The sequence below is a fragment of the Capra hircus genome, chromosome 26 (assembly GCF_001704415.2).
Source record: "Capra hircus breed San Clemente chromosome 26, ASM170441v1, whole genome shotgun sequence".
NCBI classification, from domain to species: Eukaryota; Metazoa; Chordata; class Mammalia; order Artiodactyla; family Bovidae; genus Capra; species Capra hircus.
In genome coordinates this window covers 46,058,423-46,076,386 of record NC_030833.1, presented here as the reverse complement: position 1 = coordinate 46,076,386, position 17,964 = coordinate 46,058,423, and the positions used below count along the sequence as shown (strand labels likewise).

Here is a 17,964-nt window from a genome sequence, read left to right as displayed (position 1 = left end):
GTAGTTTCAGGTGAACAGCAAAAGGACTCAGCCATAAATATACATGTATCCACCCTCCCCTAAAGCCCCTCCCATCAAGGCTGGGCACATAACTTTGAGCAGAGTTCCATGTGCTATGCAAAGGTCTTCGTTGGTTATTAAATACAGCAGTGTGTACTTGACCTTCCCAAAGTCCCTAACTACCCCTTCCCCATGGCAACCATAAGTTCACTTTCTAAGTTTGTGAGTCTCTTTCTGTTTCGTAAGTTCATTTGTATCATTTATTTTTAGATTTCACATATAAGGGATGGCAATATTTCTTTACTGTGGTATGATTCCATTCATCAGTGATATTTCAGATAAAATAGATATAGTAACAAGATCAACAATGACAAAATCTCTTGAGTCTCGGTATTTGACTCAGTCTCTTTCTTTCTCTCTCTCTCCCTCTATCTGATAAATTACTTTAAAAAATACTTATCTCTGAAACATAACTTTTGATCATCATTCATTTCATGTTGTTCTAGGTACTGACACAAGACCTCCATCAGTCCTGCATTTCTTTATTTTGACAATAGCAGTGATATAACCATTCTTTTTCTTAATGTGTTACAGGCCAAAGATGTTGACCTCGGAGCAAATGTGTCTTATCGGATAAGAAGTCCAGAAGTGAAGCACTTTTTTGCACTACATCCATTTACAGGATTACTCTCCCTTTTAAGGAGTTTGGACTATGAGTCATTTCCAGACCAGGAAGCAAGTATCACTTTTCTAGTGGAGGCCTTTGATATTTATGGGACGATGCCACCTGGTATTGCTACTGTCACAGTAATAGTAAAGGTAAGGAATGTGGATGACTTCTGGCTGCCTACTTTGTTTTCTCTACCTGCAGTTTCTGTTTCGTTTTGTATTTTTTTAATCTATACTGTAGTATAATGTTTGGGGGCATCAATCCATAATTATAAATGGTACCAAAGCCAGAATATAAATTTTAAAATTAAAGCATTAACAAAGACTTGAGAAATAACTGAATTATTTAACTATTTATAAAAGATAAATTTGAAAGGACCACTAAATAAGAGTTCAAATACTGTTGCTCCCTTGGTCTGCCGTTAGCCCTGTGATTTCAATCAAGTCATAATTTCTCTAGATTACACAATAGTCCAAATTCCATAGCAGCAGAGATAATAAATTCATCTAAACCCTTCAATTTAAAATAATAAATAAAAAGAGTAAGAGTTCTAAGGCTCTCAGAGCTAGTTTGTTTAGCTTAGTTTGGAACCCAATATTCTTCAGTAAAATTAGCTTTGGATTCAGATGGAACTGGGGGTAATTTATGGCTCAACCCTTTTCAAGTTCTATGACCTTGGGAACTCTCTTAGACTCTCTAGGTTTACCATCGAATTTAATCAAATACCCTGTACCAACTGATTGCCTGGAAGGGTGCATCATCCTCAACATTTAGGGTTTCTTGTGATTTTTAAAGTATGGGTTTAAAATAAGACATGAGGAAAGATTTATTATTTCTCAAATATTAGTGTATATAACGGTCACATGAACTAAATAGTAAACTGTCATGTCCCTCTGCTCCATCCCAGAAAACTCCTTTCCCAGCAGAGCATCTGAGGCATCAGTATATTTGAAATGTACATAGATGATTCTTACACAGGTTGTGTGAGTATCAGATGTTGAAAAATGTACTTCAGTTACAAATATACACACAAATGATCCTTAAATTGCTTTACTAACGGTGCTAGTATTTAAAAATGGCTTCAAATTACCTTTATATCTTTGATTACATAAAAAAGGGCTTTTACAAACATATTATGTATCTTTTTTTGGTCAGGGGAAGAATGTACAAATTTGAAACTATGATCTGCACCTATTTTCTCTGGTACCTTCTCTCTCAAGTTAGATGTGGTTGAGAATGGAGAGTTATAATCCATCATAAACTCTAGCTTGGTTGATATAATTTCAGTTTATTTATTTATTTTTCATTGTTTATTTCTTTTTTATTTTTTAAAATATAAATTTATATATTTTATTTGGAGGTTAATCACTTTATAATATTGTATTGGTTTTGCCATACATCAACATGAATCCACCACAGGTATACATGTGTTCCCCATCCTGAACCCCCTTCTCTCCTCCCTCCTTGTACCATCCCTCTGGGTCGTCTCAGTGCACCAGCCCCAAGCATCCAGTATCATGCATAGAACCTGGACTGGCGATTCATTTCATATATGATATTATACATGTTTCAATGCCATTCTCCCAAATCATCCCACCCTCGCCTTCTCCCACAGAGTCCAAAAGACTGTTCTATATAACTGTAGTTTCTTTTGCTGTCTCGCATACAGGATTATCGTTACTGTCTTTCTAAAATCCATATATATGCGTTAGTATACTGTATTGGTGTTTTTTCTTTCTGGCTTACTTCACTCTGTATAATAGGCTCCAGTTTCATCCATCTCATTGGAACTGATTGAAATGTATTCTTTTTAATGGCTGAGTAATACTCCATTGTGTATATGTATCACAGCTTTCTTATTCATTCATCTGCTGTTGGACATCTAGGTTGCTTCCATGTCCTGGCTATTATAAACAGTGCTGAGATGAACATTGGGGTACACGTGTCTCTTTCAATTCTGGTTTTCTAGTGTGTATGCCTAGCAGTGGAATTGCTGGGTCATAAGGCAGTTCTATTTCCAGTTTTTAAAGGAATCTCCAGACTGTTCTCCATAGTGGCTGTACTAGTTTGCATTCCCACCAACAGTGTACGAGGGTTCTCTTTTCTCCACACCCTCTCCAGCATTTATTGCTTGTAGACTTTTGGATTGCAGCCATTCTGACTGGTGTGAAATGGTACCTCATTGTGGTTTTGATTTGCATTTCTCTGATAATGAGTGATGTTGAGCATCTTTTCATGTGTTTGTTAGCCATCCGTATGTCTTCTTTGGAGAAATATCTGTTTAGTTCTTCCACCCATTTTTTTGATTGGGTCATTTATTTTTTTGGAATTGAGCTGCTGGAGTTGCTTGTATATTTTTGAGATTAGTTGTTTGTCAGTTGCTTCATTTTCTATTATTTACTTCCATTCTGAAGGCTGTCTTTTCACCTTGCTTATAGTTTCCTTTGTTGTGCAGAAGCTTTACATTTTAATTAGGCCCCATTTGTTTATTTTTGCTTTTATTTCCAATATTCTGGGAGGTGGGTCATAGAGGATCCTGCTGTGATTTATGTCAGAGTGTTTTGCCTATGTTCTCCTCTAGCAGTTTTATAGTTTCTGATCTTACATTTAGATCTTTAATCCACTTTGAGTTTATTTTCGTGTATGGTGTTAGAAAGTGTTCTAGTTTCATTCTTTTACAAGTGGTTGACCCATTTTCCCAGCACCACTTGTTAAAGAGATTGTCATTAATCCATTGCATATTGCCTCCTTTGTCAAAGATAAGGTGTCCATAGGTGCGTGAAATCATCTCTGGGCTTTGTATTTTGTTCCATTGATCTATATTTCTGTCTTTGTGCCAGTACCATACTGTCTTGATGACTGTGGCTTTGTAGTAGACCCTGAAGTCAGGCAGGTTGATTCCTCCAGTTCCATTCTTCTTTCTCAAGATTGCTTTGGCTGTTCGAGGTTTTTTGCATTTCCATACACACTGTGAAATTATTTGTTCTAGCTCTGTGAAAAATACCATTGGTAGCTTGATAGAGATTGTGTTGAAAGAAAATAACCTACAGCCCAGATTACTGTACCCAGCAAGGATCTCATTCAAATACAAAGGAGAAATCAAAAGCTTTACAGACAAGCAAAAGCTGAGAGAATTCAGCACCACCAAACCAGCTCTCCATCAAATGCTAAAGGATATTCTCTAGACAGGAAACACAAAGAAGGTGTATAAACTTGAACCCAAACAATAAAGTAAATGGCAACAGGATCATACTTATCAATAATTACCTTAAACATAAGTGGGTTGAATGCCCGAAACAAAAGACAAATACCAGATGAATGGATACAAAAACAAGACCCCTATATATGTTGTCTACAAGAAACCCACCTCAAAACAAGGGACACATACAGACTGAAAGTGAAGGGCTGGAAAAACATATATCATGCAAATAGAGACCAAAAGAAAGCAGGAGTGGCAATACTCATATCAGATAAAATAGACTTTAAGACAAAAACTGAGAAAAGAGACAAAGAAGGACACAACATAATGATCAAAGGATCAATCCAAGAAGAAGATATAACAATTATAAATATATATGCACCCAATATAGGAGCACCGCAATATGTAAGACAAATGCTAACAAGTATGAAAGGGGAAATCAACAATAACTCAATAATAGTGGGAGACTTTAATATCTAACTAACACCTATGGATAGATCAACTAAACAGAAAATTGACAAGGAAACATAAACTTTAAATGATACAATAGAACAGTTAGACCTAATTGATATCTATAGAACATTTCACTCCAAAATAATGAATTTCACCTTTTTCTCAAGCACACACAGAACTTTTTCCAGGATAGGTCACATCCTGGGCCATAAATCTAGCCTTGGTAAATTTTTTAAAAAATGAAATCATTCCAAGCATCTTTTATGACCACAATGCAGTAAGATTAGATCTCAATTACAGAAGAAAAACTATTAAAAATTCCAACATATGGAGGCTGAACAACACGCTGCTGAATAACCAACAAATTACAGAATAAATCAAAACAGAAATCAAAATATGCATAGAAATGAATGAAAATGAAAACACAACAACCCAAAACCTGTGAGACACTATAAAAGCAGTTCTAAGGGAAAAGTTCATAGCAATACAGGCATACCTCAAGAAACAAGATAAAAGTCAAATAAATAACCTAAGTCTACACCTAAAGCAACTAGAAAAGGAAGAAATTAAGAACCCCAGGGTTAATAGAAGGAAAGAAATTTTAAAAATTAGGGCAGTTTCTTCATTTGCTATTATTTTCTCCCATTCAGAAGGCTGTCTTTTCACCTTGCTTATATTTTCCTTTGTTGTGCAGAAGCTTTTAATTTTAATTAGATCCCATTTGTTTATTTTTTCTTTTATTTCCAGAATTCTGGGATGTGGATCATAGGGGATCCTGCTGTGATTTATGTCTGAGAGTGTTTTGCCTATGTTCTCCTCTAGGAGTTTTATAGTTTCTGGTCTTACATTTAGATCTTTAATCCATTTTGAGTTTATTTTTGTGTGTGGTGTTAAAAAGTGATCTAGTTTCATTCTTTTACAAGTGGTTGACCAGTTTTCCCAGCACCACTTGTTAAAGAGATTGTCTTTACTCCATTATATATTCTTGCCTCCTTTGTCAAAGATAAGGTGTCCATATGTGTGTGGATTTATCTCTGGGCTTTCTATTTTGTTCCATTGATCTGTATGTCTGTCTTTGTGCCAGTACCATACTGTCTTGATGACTGTGGCTTTGTAGTAGAGCCTGAAGTCAGGCAAATTGATTCCTCCAGTTCCATTCTTCTTTCTCAAGATTGCTTTGGCTATTCGAGGTTTTTTGTATTTCCATACAAATCTTGAAATTATTTGTTCTAGTTCTGTGAAAAATGTGGCTGGTAGCTTGACAGGGATTGCATTGAATTTGTAAATTGCTTTGGGTAGTATACTCATTTTCACTATATTGATTCTTCCGATCCATGAACATGCTATATTTCTCCATCTATTAGTGCCCTCTTGGATTTCTTTCATCAGTGTTTTATAGTTTTCTATATATAGGTCTTTTTCTTTAGGTAGATATATTCCTAAGTATTTTATTCTTTTCATTGCAATGGTGAATGGAATTGTTTCCTTAATTTCTTTTTCTACTTTCTCATTATTCGTGTATAGGAATGCAAGGGATTTCTGTGTGTTGATTTTATATCCTGCAACTTTACTATATTCATTGATTAGCTCTAGTAATTTTCTGGTGGAGTCTTTAGGGTTTTCCATGTAGAGGATCATGTCATCTGCAAACAGTGAGAGTTTTACTTCTTCTTTTCCAATTTGGATTCCTTTTATTTCTTTTTCTGCTCTGATTTCTGTGGCCAAAACTTCCAGAACTATGTTGAATAGTAGCGGTGAAAGTGGACACTCTTGTCTTGTTCCTGACTTCAGGGGAAAAAACAACTAATCTCAAAAATATACAAGCAACTTATGCAGCTCAATTCCAGAAAAATAAATGACCCAATCAAAAAATGGGCCAAAGAACTAAATAGACATTTCTCCAAAGAAGACATACGGATGGCTAACAAACACATGAAAAGATGCTCAACATCACTCATTATTAGAGAAATGCAAATCAAAACCACAATGAGGTACCATTTCACACCAGTCAGAATGGCTGCGATCCAAAAATCTGCAAGCAATAAATGCTGGAGAGGGTGTGGAGAAAAGGGAACCCTCCTACACTGTTGGTCGGAATGCAAACTAGTACAGCCACTATGGAGAACAGTGTGGAGATTCCTTAAAAAATTGAAATAGAACTACCTTATGACCCAGCAATCCCACTGCTGGGCATACACACCGAGGAAACCAGACTTGAAAGAGACACATGTACCCCAATGTTCATCTCAGCACTGTTTATAATAGCCAGGACATGGAAACAACCTAGATGTCCATCAGCAGATGAATGGATAAGAAAGCTGTGGTACATATACACAATGGAGTATTACTCAGCAGTTAAAAAGAATTCATTTGAATCAGTTCTGATGAGATGGATGAAACTGGAGCCGATTATACAGAGTGAAGCAAGCCAGAAAGAAAAATACCAATACAGTATACTAACACATACATATGGAATATAGGAAGATGGCAAGGACGACCCTGTATGCAAGACAGGAAAAAAGACACAGATGTGTATAATGGACTTTTGGACTCAGAGGGAGAGGGAGAGGGTGGGATGATTTGGGAGAATGGCGTTCTAACATGTATACTATCATGTAAGAATTGAATCGCCAGTCTATGTCTGACTCAGGATACAGCATGCTTGGGGCTGGTGCATGGGGATGACCCAGAGAGATGTTATGGGGAGGGAGGTGGGAGGGGGGTTCATGTTTGGGAACGCATGTAAGAATTAAAGATTTTAAAATTTAAAAAATAGGAAACTAAAAAAAAAAAATTAGGGCAGAAATAAATGCAAAAGAAACAAAAGAGACTATAGCAAAAATTAAAAAAGCCAAAAGCTGGTTCTTTGAAAGGATAAATAAAATTGACAAACCATTAGCTAGACTCATCAAGAAACAAAGTGGGAAAAATCAAATCAATAAAATTATAGATGAAAATAGAGAGATCACAACAGACAACACAGAAATACAAAGGATCATAAGAGACTATTATCAGCAGTTATATGCCAATAAAATGGACAACATGGAAGAAATGGACAAATTCTTAGAAAAGTACAACTTTCCAAAACTGAACCAGGAGGAAACAGAAAATCTTAACAGACCCATCAGAAACACAGAAATTGAAACTGTAATCAGAAATCTTCCAGCAAACAAAAGCTCAGGTCCAGACGACTTCACAGCTGAATTCTACCAAAAATTTAGAGAAGAGCTAACACCTATCCTCCTCAAACTGTTCCAGATAATTGCAGAGGAAGGTAAACTTCCAAACTCATTCTATGAGGCCACCATCACCTTAATACCAAAACCTGACAAAAATGCCACAAAAAAAGAAAACTACAGGCCAATATCACTGATGAACATAGATGCAAAAATCCTTAACAAAATTCTAGCAATCAGAGTCCAACAATACATTAAAAAGATCATACACCATGACCAAGTGGGCTTTATCCCAGGGATGCAAGGATTCTTCAATATCTGCAAATCCATCAATGTAACACACCATATTAACAAATTGAAAAATAAAAGCCATATGATTATCTCAATAGATGCAGAGAAAGCCATTGACAAAATTAAACATCCGTTTATGATCAAAACTCTCCAGAAAGCAGGAATACAAGGAACATACCTCAACATAATAAAAGCTATATATGACAAACCCACAGCAAACATTATCCTCAATGGTGAAAAGTTGAAAGCATTTCCCCTAAAGTCAGGAAGAAGACAAGGGTGCCCACTTTCACCACTACTATTTAGCATAGTTTGGGAAGTTTTGGCCATAGCAATCAGAGCAGAAAAAGAAATAAAAGGAATCCAAATTGGAAAAGAAGAAGTAAAACTCTCACTGTTTGCAGATGACATGATCCTCTACATAGAAAACCTTAAAGACTCCACCAGAAAATTACTAGCACTAATCAATGAATATAGTAAAGTTGCAGGATATAAAATCAACACACATAAATCCCTTGCATTCCTATACACTAACAATGTGAAAATAGAGAAATTAAGGAAACAATTCCGTTCACCATTGCAACGAAAAGAATAAAATACTTAGGAATATATCCACCTAAAGAAACTAAATACCTATATATAGAAAACTATAAAACACTGGTGAAAGAAATCAAAGAGGACACTAATAGATGGAGAAATATACCGTGTTCATGGATCGGAAGAATCAATAGAGTGAAAAAGAGTATATTACCCAAAGCAATCTATAGATTCAATGTAATTTCAGTTTAGATATATTTGCTTGTATTTTTTTTTTTTTGATAGAAGTCTTTGGTATCAAAATGGGTCTTCCCTTGTAGCTCAGTCAGTAAAGAATCTGCCTGCAGTACAGGAGACCCAGGTTTGATCCCTGGGTTGGGAAGATCCTCTGGAGAAGGAAATGGCAACCCACTCCAGTATCCTTGCCTGGAAAATCTCATGGACAGAGAAGCCTGGTGGGCTGCAGTCCATGGGGTCGCAAAGAGTAGGACACGACTGAGCAACTGACACTATTGATTCAGAAGAATCAATATAGTGAAAATGAGTATACTACCCAAAGCAATCTATAGATTCAACGTAATTTCAGTTTAGATATATTTGCTTGGATTTTCTTTTTTTTTTTTATAGAAGTCTTTGGTATCAAAATGAGTCCAAAACTATCATCTGAACAAGTAGGATGTGCACTCAATAAGCCTCATTCTCTATTTGGGACTCACGTCTCTTAAAATGTCTTCCACATTCTCTGACCATTCCTTTATTTTAATACATGGGATTCACTCAAGGAGTCAAAATCAGAAGGTGGGAATTGTTGCTCATTGATGGGCTCTTCTTTCTTCAGAAACAGAAGAGTATTGATCTAATTTTTATTGCCTCAGTTGCTCTCTTTATTTAGAGAAGTCAAACAATTTCATTGGTCAAGACTTCCTTACTTATACAGAGTTACTTCTGGATAATTGTACATTGAAAACAAAACAATATTTAATTCTAGACATTTTTCAGTGACACTTTGCTTTCTTATTCAGGTTATTTATTTATTTTTAATATAAATTTATTTATTTTAATTGGAGGTTCATTACTTTCCAATATTGTATTGGTTTTGCCATACATCAACATGAATCCACCACAGATATACATTGTTCCCCATCCTGAACCCTCCTCCCTCCCCATACCATCCCTCTGGGTTGTCCCAGTGCACCAGTCCCAAGCATCCAGTATTCGTTTCATATATGATATTACACGTTTCAATGCCATTCTCCCAAATCATCCCACCCTCACCCTCTCCCACAGAGTCCAAAAGACTGTTCTATACATCTGTGTCTCTTTTGCTATCTCGCATACAGGGTTATTGTTACCATCTTTCTAAATTCCATATATATGCATTAGTATACTGTATTGGTGTTTTTTCTTTCTGGCTTACCTCACTCTGTATAATAGGCTCCAAGGTTATTTATGCATGATCAAGTTTGTTGAACATTTCTCCAAATTCAGACTGACATGTGCTTTCCTTTCACCTAATCACTCAGGATAAGATTATCGCAAAGAGAATTTTAAACCTGTATTGTATACTATTGGGACCCATTAAAGTATCATACTTGTTTGTTTTGAAGGGAAGAGTGAAGTATATTTCTCATTTCTCTACAAATGTAAATCTTTCCCAAGCTTGCAAATTTTCTGCTATCTGTCTGTTTGCTTGCAATACTGACAAGCTATTTAGCTGATAACATAATTGCATGGTATTTGCCAAGAGATGTTTCTACACAAAATAGTTACCATGGGGAAACCATCTTGAAGTCATCTCTGAAAATTAGCAAAGACATAATTTCTTTTGTAAAGAAAAGGGGAAAAAAAGATTCAGTATTTAATATCTAATCCATCAAATTTATTTAAGATTGGAATGATAATGAAAAAAAATATTTATTTCAAAGGAAATATATCTTCACAATAGAAGGAAAATTGAATTTTACCACAGTCACCTGCAAAGAGCATTCATAGTGTCAAATTTCAAGGATCAAAAACAAAACTAATCATGATCATTTGAACAATATGTATATTTGTTACAAAGCCTTTGCAGAATACTGCTGAAACAAGATCTTTGGTTGTATATATATTGAATAAGAATTTAATCTGTGACCATAGTGAATTATGGGATATGGGTAAATCTCTGAAAAATGGGAATAAAATTCTAAATAGTTTTAAACATAAAATCCAGAGAAAAACATGCCTTTACAAACTGAGTTATAATAATATAATATAGAAAATACATGGAAATAAAAGATCTGTTTTCTATAGTAAGCAAAAAGCTGAATGCAAGCCAAAAAGGTTGAAATACTTAAATGTATATACAATTCTGGATAACCTTAAAAGGAATTTAAGGAAATTGTCCAGGATAAACAGATGTCTTAAGTCATTTTCTGTTTGTAGTTTTAAATAGAATGTCTTGCACACAAGTAGAAGAGAGATTGAAGGAGATTCTTCTATGAAAGGAAGAGACTGTATTCACCCCTGGTGTGTTTACCTATAAAAGAGGTTACAGGTATGGGAGTAGGCAGGGAGAGATGGTAGGACCAGAAATGAATGACCATCTACAAGGGCTGAAGTTATGAGGAAATTCAGTGAGTCTTGGAATAGAAAGCTAGCATGTTCATGTTTCAGAGTGATTTCTTCCTCTGAGAAGGAAAGAAATGTTCTTATCCCAAAATAATATAGGAAAGAGGATAGATAGAAACTCAATGCCCAGTACAAATGTGGCATTTGCTAAAAGATGGACACCTGACAGGCAATGAATTTCCACTGATAGTCTATGGTGACAGTATTAATAGAGTCCTTGTTTTAACTTGGTCGAAAGAGCTGTGACATGAGGGACCAGGAGGTAGTTCAGGATTCAAACAAATCAGAAACTCTGAACATTTCAGTGTTTACAACTTCTTTCTTTCTGTTGCTCTGGAGTGAGGAGATTGAGTAAAAAATAACTTCAATGGACCAGCGTGGTCTAATAGATTGATCTTCAGATGGCTCCAAAACTTTGTTCATAGTGATTCTAGTAGAGGAGATGGAAACCCAGCTGAGCTATTTCAAATCCTAAGATTTGATGCTGTGAAAGTTAGGCACTCCATATGCCAGCAAATTTGGAAAATCAGCAGTGGTCTCAGGACTGGAAAAGGTAAGTTTTCAATCCAATCCCAAAGAAAGGCAATGCCAAAGAATGTTCAAACCACCACACAACTGCACTCATTTCACATACTAGCAAAGTAATGCTCAAAATCCTCCAAGCTAGGCTTCAACAGTATGTGAACTGAGAAATTCCAGATGTTCAAGTTGGATTTAGAAAAAGCAGAGGAACCAGAAATCAAATTGCCAACATCCATGGATCATAGAGAAAACAAGAGAATTCCAGGAAAACATCTACTTCTGCTTCATTGACTATACTAAAGCCTTTGACTGTGTGGATCAAAACAAATTGTTGAAAATTCTTAAGGAGACAGGAATACCAGACCACCTTACCTGCCTCCTGAGAAATCTGTATGCTTGTTAAGAAGCAATATTTAGAACCATACATGGAACAACAGAGTGGTTCAAAACTGGGAAAGGTGTACATCAAGGTTGTATATATCACTCTGCTTATTTAATTTACATGTAGAGTTCATCATGTGAAATGCCAGGTTGCATGAAGCACAGTCTGAAATCAAGATTGCCAGGAGAAATATCAATAACCTCAGATATGCAGATGACACCACCCTCATGGCAGCAAGTGAAGAAAACTGAAAAGCCTCCTGATGAAAGTGAAAGAGCAGAGTGAAAAAGCTGGCTTAAAACTCAACATTTGAAAAACTAACATCATGATATCTGGTCCCATCACTTCATGGCAAATAAATGTAGAAACAATGGAAACAGTGACAGACTTTGATTTCTTGGGCTCCAAAATCACTGCAGACAGTGACTTCAGCCATGAAATTAAAAGATATTTGCTCCTTGGAAGAAAAGCTATGACAGCATATTAAAAAGCAGAGAAATTTCTTTTCCAACAAAGGTCTGTCTAGTCAAAGCTATGGTTTTTCCAGTAGTTATGTATGGATGTGTGAATTGGACTATAAAGAAAACTGAGCACTGAAGAATTGAACTGTAGCGTTGAACTGTAGTATTGAAGAAGACTCTTGAGAGTCCTTTGGACTTCAGGAGATCAAACCAGTCAACCCTAAAGGAAATCAGTCCTGAATATTCATTGGAAGGACTGACACTGAAGCTGAAGCTACCTGATGCGAAGAACTGACTAATTGAAAAAGACCCTGATGCTGGGAAAGATTGAAGGCAGGAGGAGAAGGGGACGATAGAGGATGAGGTGGTTGGATGGCATCACTGACTCAATGGACATGAGTTCGAGCAAGCTCCAGGAGATGGTGGTGGACAAGGAAGCCTGGCATGCTGCAGTCCATGGGGTTGCAAAGAGTAGGATACGAATGAGCATCCAAACCGACTGACAGGTGGCTCAAGGGCAAGGAACCTGCCTGCCAATGAAGGAGATGCAAGAGATGCTGGCTTAGGGCAATCCTTACTTCCTACCCTGGAGTAGGAAATGCAACCTACTCCAGTATTCTTGTCTGGAAAATTCCATGGACAGAGAAGCCTGGCAGGCTACAGTCCAGGGTGTGAGAATCAGACACAGCTAAGCACAGCACAGCACATAGTTAATTTGCAGTATTGTTAATTTGGGGTTGATATTATATATATATATATATATATATATATATAATTTTTCTAAATTATAATTTCTAAATTCATTATAGATTATTATGATACCAAATATAGTCCCTATGCTATACAGTGAACCCTTGTTGTTTATCTGTTTTATGTACAGTGGTGTTTATCTGTTAATTCCATGCTTCTAATTTATCCTTCTTCCTGCCTCCTGATTGGTCATTATTTTTTATGACCTTGTACTGTTCCTCTTGAGATTGGTTAGCCTGGATAAAATACCCTTTTAAGGACCATGACCTTCAAATGTTACCCTCTGTTCTATTCTGTACTATCAGATTCTTAACAGTATATTCTTTCTAATATATATGCACCTCCATGTTTAAAGAATATGAACACACCAAAGAGGGTGTGTCATGGGGCTGAATCAGATAATTTCCAAACCTGTCTGCCTATTCTGCTATTGTACACATCTAAAACTATGATATAATATATTTGTACTAAAAAAAACAAAACCAGAGGAAACAAAAATTATACAAGCCTAGAGACAAAGATAGTATCTTAAATAGTAATAATTCATATATCTATGACTCTCATGGCTTCCCAAAAGTGACCCACTGATTTCTGGAACTCCTGAGAAAATGCTTTACTTATATACACAATTGAGTAATTTTACCCTTCAGTGCTTATCACATTCTTCCCTGGCTGCCAAGGCAAATGAGACCAGGCTTGCTATTGCCATGTGTCAATGTGGGTAAGAGATGCTGATAAGCCTTGTCTATACTAGTTACTGCTAAACAATGTCACCATTTTCCAATTCTATCATGACTATCAGCTGCTATCTCTATCCTGATGAATTGGCTGGTACATACTGGGGGCAAGGACACTCTTGATATGCGAAATCCTCAATACATATTAATACTCAAAATTTAAATTCACCAAAGTCATATAGTACTCCAAACACTAATAATCTGTGCCTTCAATATATTGATGTCTTCACTGTCTTGCATGATCTATTTTATACAGCACTAGCCCCTCAAGATGGTGTCTTGAGGAGTGTCTGGGTGTCTCATATACAAAGATTAACATGGACAAATTAGTTTGGGAAACCCCAGTATGTATAAAAATAAAGATTTCTGTACTGCAGGGCTTTGTATAGGAGCCTTGAATATTAATATATTAGTGTATGTTGTGAATATCAAGAAAATAAAATGTAATTTCCCACAATCTATCACGGCATTTCTTTTAATTTGTAAAGTTTCTGATAGAAGTAATTTTCCAAACAGTGCAATTTAGGAAAAACTTTATTAGATTTTAGTGAAAACAACTATTTGTGCGGTTAAATACTGACAAAGTTGTTATTTAAAATATACAAATAAAACTGCTACAACCGTATTTTTTTTAAAAAAAAAGGTTCTATAAATAATTTTTAAAATAATCTTCAGGGAGATAGATTCAAATTATGCAATGTTTAGAAGCTTGCCAGATTGCCAAGATAAAAGTATAGTAACTAATTAGAAGAGTTCTTAAAACTGTAAAATATTTTTGGAAAGAGATGTTTAAAATTTTATGTGTGGAATTTTAATGAAAATCCTACTCAAGTTATTTTATATATACTTTTCCGATGACTTTGCCAGTTCCCCTTTTTCTCACCTCTAAGTATCAGAATGATGCCTTTAGAATCTGATGTGAGAAGAAAAATGTGAAGAAGTGTTAGTCGCTCAGTCGTGTCTGACTCTTTGTTCTCCTCTGTCCATGGGATTTCCCAGGCAAGAATATTGGAGTGGGTTGCTATCCCCTCCTCCAAGGGATCTTCCCAGCCCAGGGGATCAAACCTGGGTCTCTTGCATTGCAGGCAAATTCTTTACCATCTGAACCACCAGGAAAGCTCAGGATCTAGCATCCCAGAATTAAATATTAGGTCTATCTTTTATTAGCTGGATAATTATGAACAACTTAATTTCTCTAAGCTTCAGCTTCTTATTATAAATTAGAAACAATAATAATAATAGCTAATATATATTTTAGACTAATAATTGAAATGGTAAATTTAACACACTTAGCCTAATATCTGATATACACACATACACATATACAATTATGATGCAGTTTTTAGAAAGTCTGAGATAGGGTGGTATGATTAGAATCTTCTCATAGATTCAAGCTCAGAATAGACACATATTCTCCCAATTGGTTTGCCTTGGAACTGAACTGAGATCATTCTGTCATTTTTGAGATTGTACCCAAGTACTGCATTTTGGAGTTTTTTGTTGACCATGAGGGCTACTCCACTTCTTCTAAGGAATCCTTGCCCACAGTAGTAGACATAATGGTCATCTGAATCAAATTCACCCATTCCCATCCATTTTAGTTCACTGATTCCTAAAATGTCAATGTTCACTCTTACTGTCTCCTGTTTGATCACATCCAATTTACCTTGATTCATGGACCTAACATTCCAGGTTCCAACGCAATATTGTTCTTTACAGCATCGAACTTTACTTTCACCACCAGACACAACCACAACTGGGTGCTGTTTCTGCTTTGGCTCAGCCTCTTCATTCCTTCTGAAGCTATTTCTCCAGTCCTCCCCAGTGGCATATTGGACACCTACTGACCTAGGAAATTCATCTCTTAGTGTTATATCTTTTTGCCTTTTCATGCTGTTATTGGGGTTCTCAAGGCAAGAATACTGAATATACATGCTTATACTTTGGCCACTATATGCAAAGAGACCTTGGATGGAAAAGACCCTGATGCTGGGAAAGATTGAGGGCAGGAGGAGAAGGGGACAACAGAGGATGAGATGGTTGGATGGCATTGACTCAGTGGACATGAGTTTGAACTAACTCTGGGAGATGATAGTGAAAAACAGGGAAGCCTGGCATGCTGTAGTCCATGGGGTCGCAAAGAGTCAGACACAACTTAGCGACTGAACAACAGCTCCCAATTGACCACAGTGTCATGACTTGGAAAAAATTCAAGAAACTTATCAACTGCCTCCCCTTACATTATCATTCCAGTTCAGAGAATTTAGATGGGAGTGGAATTTTACATTAAATTAGTGGCTTGTCAATATTGCACAGTGTCAGTCTCTTCTAATTTAACCATCAATGTTGAAAGACTGTTTCACCTGCCAACGTGCGTAAGTATGAAGCAGTTGCTCAGATACCAGAGATATATCCTATGTGAAACTTACACTCCTTCATATGTTTTCCCATCACATCCTTATACTTCCTGCTTCATAGCATTCATCACACTTGATAATATTTATTTATTTGCTTTCCACACTAAATTGTAAGCTCAGTACCAGCAGCCACTTTATCTTTCTTGGTGGTAACCATATCTCCAGAATCTAATGTACTACCTAATACAGAGGAAAGTGAAAGTGAAGTCTCTCAGTCGTGTCTGACTCTTTGCGGCCCCATGGACTGTAGCCTACCAGGCTCCTCCATCCGTAGAATTGTCCAGGCAAGAGTGCTAGAGTGGGTTGCCATACAGGGGAGTTCCATCAATATTTGTGATACTGAGAACTATAGTGTACACTTTGCTTCTTGTGGCAAGTGTACCATGATTACCTTATATTGGAAATAATACTATCAACCAAGATTCTAGAAAAGTGTCAAAATTAAAAAGAAAAGTAAAGCAAAACATTTTAGGCAGCTAACAAAGAAACTTCCAGTACAGGTTTTTATCCCCACCCTCCCAACCTCGCCAAAAATGGTTGAGATAAGTTTGTGATTTGTGTTTAAGAGAACTCCATGCAAAACAGAAAAAGAAAGATGTGTTTGGTTGGAGATGGGGCCTTTTAGACCTTATGTGACAGAATCAAAGGAGAAGGGAGAGAGGTCAGAAAGAAACAAAGAAACCAAGGCGGCAGAAAATGCAGAAGGCATATAACATAAGAAACAGCAATAGGAACAACAAAGAGAGTGTGTCTGGTGCTGGGAAAGAGAACTAGTAACAGACAGAGGAAAAAAATCAACTGTGTCCTCTGCCAAGGAAGAGGAGGCATCAGGTCCATAAGCCTTAAAGGATTTCAGAGGCAGGTAGCCGATGGTTCTAGTGCTAATGCTAGACAGTAATGGAGGAGTTTAACAGACGTCATTCCACCCACTGGCACACACCACCTCACCACCTGATCTCGGTACAGAGCGTGCATAAGAGTTTGAGATAAGGACTGGCATTCTCTATATTATCACCATTTAACACAGATGATGGAAGTATCACTGGTTAGTACTCTCCCATCAAGGCAAAGCCTCTTATCTAGAATAATTTTTAACCCATGATTCCAGACATCAAAAATTATATCATCTCGCTTGTCTTTAAAAAGAGAACCTGCCATTAATTTGTAAGTTCACCAGCAATTTCCCATGTTCCTGTTATACTCATTAGAAAAGACTGCTTAAAATGTACTCTGTGGTCTGCCAAAGCAGAAATGGCTTCTGTGATTATTTTAACTTGAATTTGGAAAATAAATAAACATATTTTCTTCCTCTTAGATAGCTGTACATTCAGATGCAGTTTCAGTTGCTTGATATATGGGAGCTAATTATGCTAACTCACACGACTATTTTTTTTTTTTTTTTCCTAAGAAGATCAAGGCTTCGTTCCACCTGAGAACCATGGTAACATTCAGAATGCTCTTTAAAAACATGAAAAGAAATTTTTTGTTCAGAACAACAAAAATTATAATCACAGAAAGCAAACTGTTATAGGCCTTGATAAAATTGCTAACGAGGACAGAAAAGGAAATTTTCTTTTTGTCAATCATGCCCTCTAGTGGAACGATTGACAACAGAAAAGAGCTTGCTTTTGGAGAGCGGAGCTTATCCTTAGTTTGCTGCATAGTAGAGCATTTGTCAGACACGACTGAGAGACTTCACTTTCACTTTTCACTTTCATGCGTTGGAGAAGGAAATGGCAACCCACTTCAGTGTTCTTGCCCG

At 36.4% G+C, this 17,964-nt stretch overlaps 1 protein-coding gene across 10 annotated transcripts in view; it reads left to right on the top strand.

Moving 5' to 3' along the window:
• Positions 1-17,964, top strand: part of PCDH15 (protocadherin related 15) — a 910,832-nt gene that overhangs the window by 656,591 nt on the left and 236,277 nt on the right. For all 10 annotated transcript variants that reach the window (XM_018041648.1, XM_018041647.1, XM_005698156.2 and 7 more), the window contains one exon: positions 595-819. In XM_018041648.1, the coding sequence (XP_017897137.1) occupies positions 595-819 (225 nt within the window). The remainder of the gene's footprint in view (positions 1-594; positions 820-17,964) is intronic.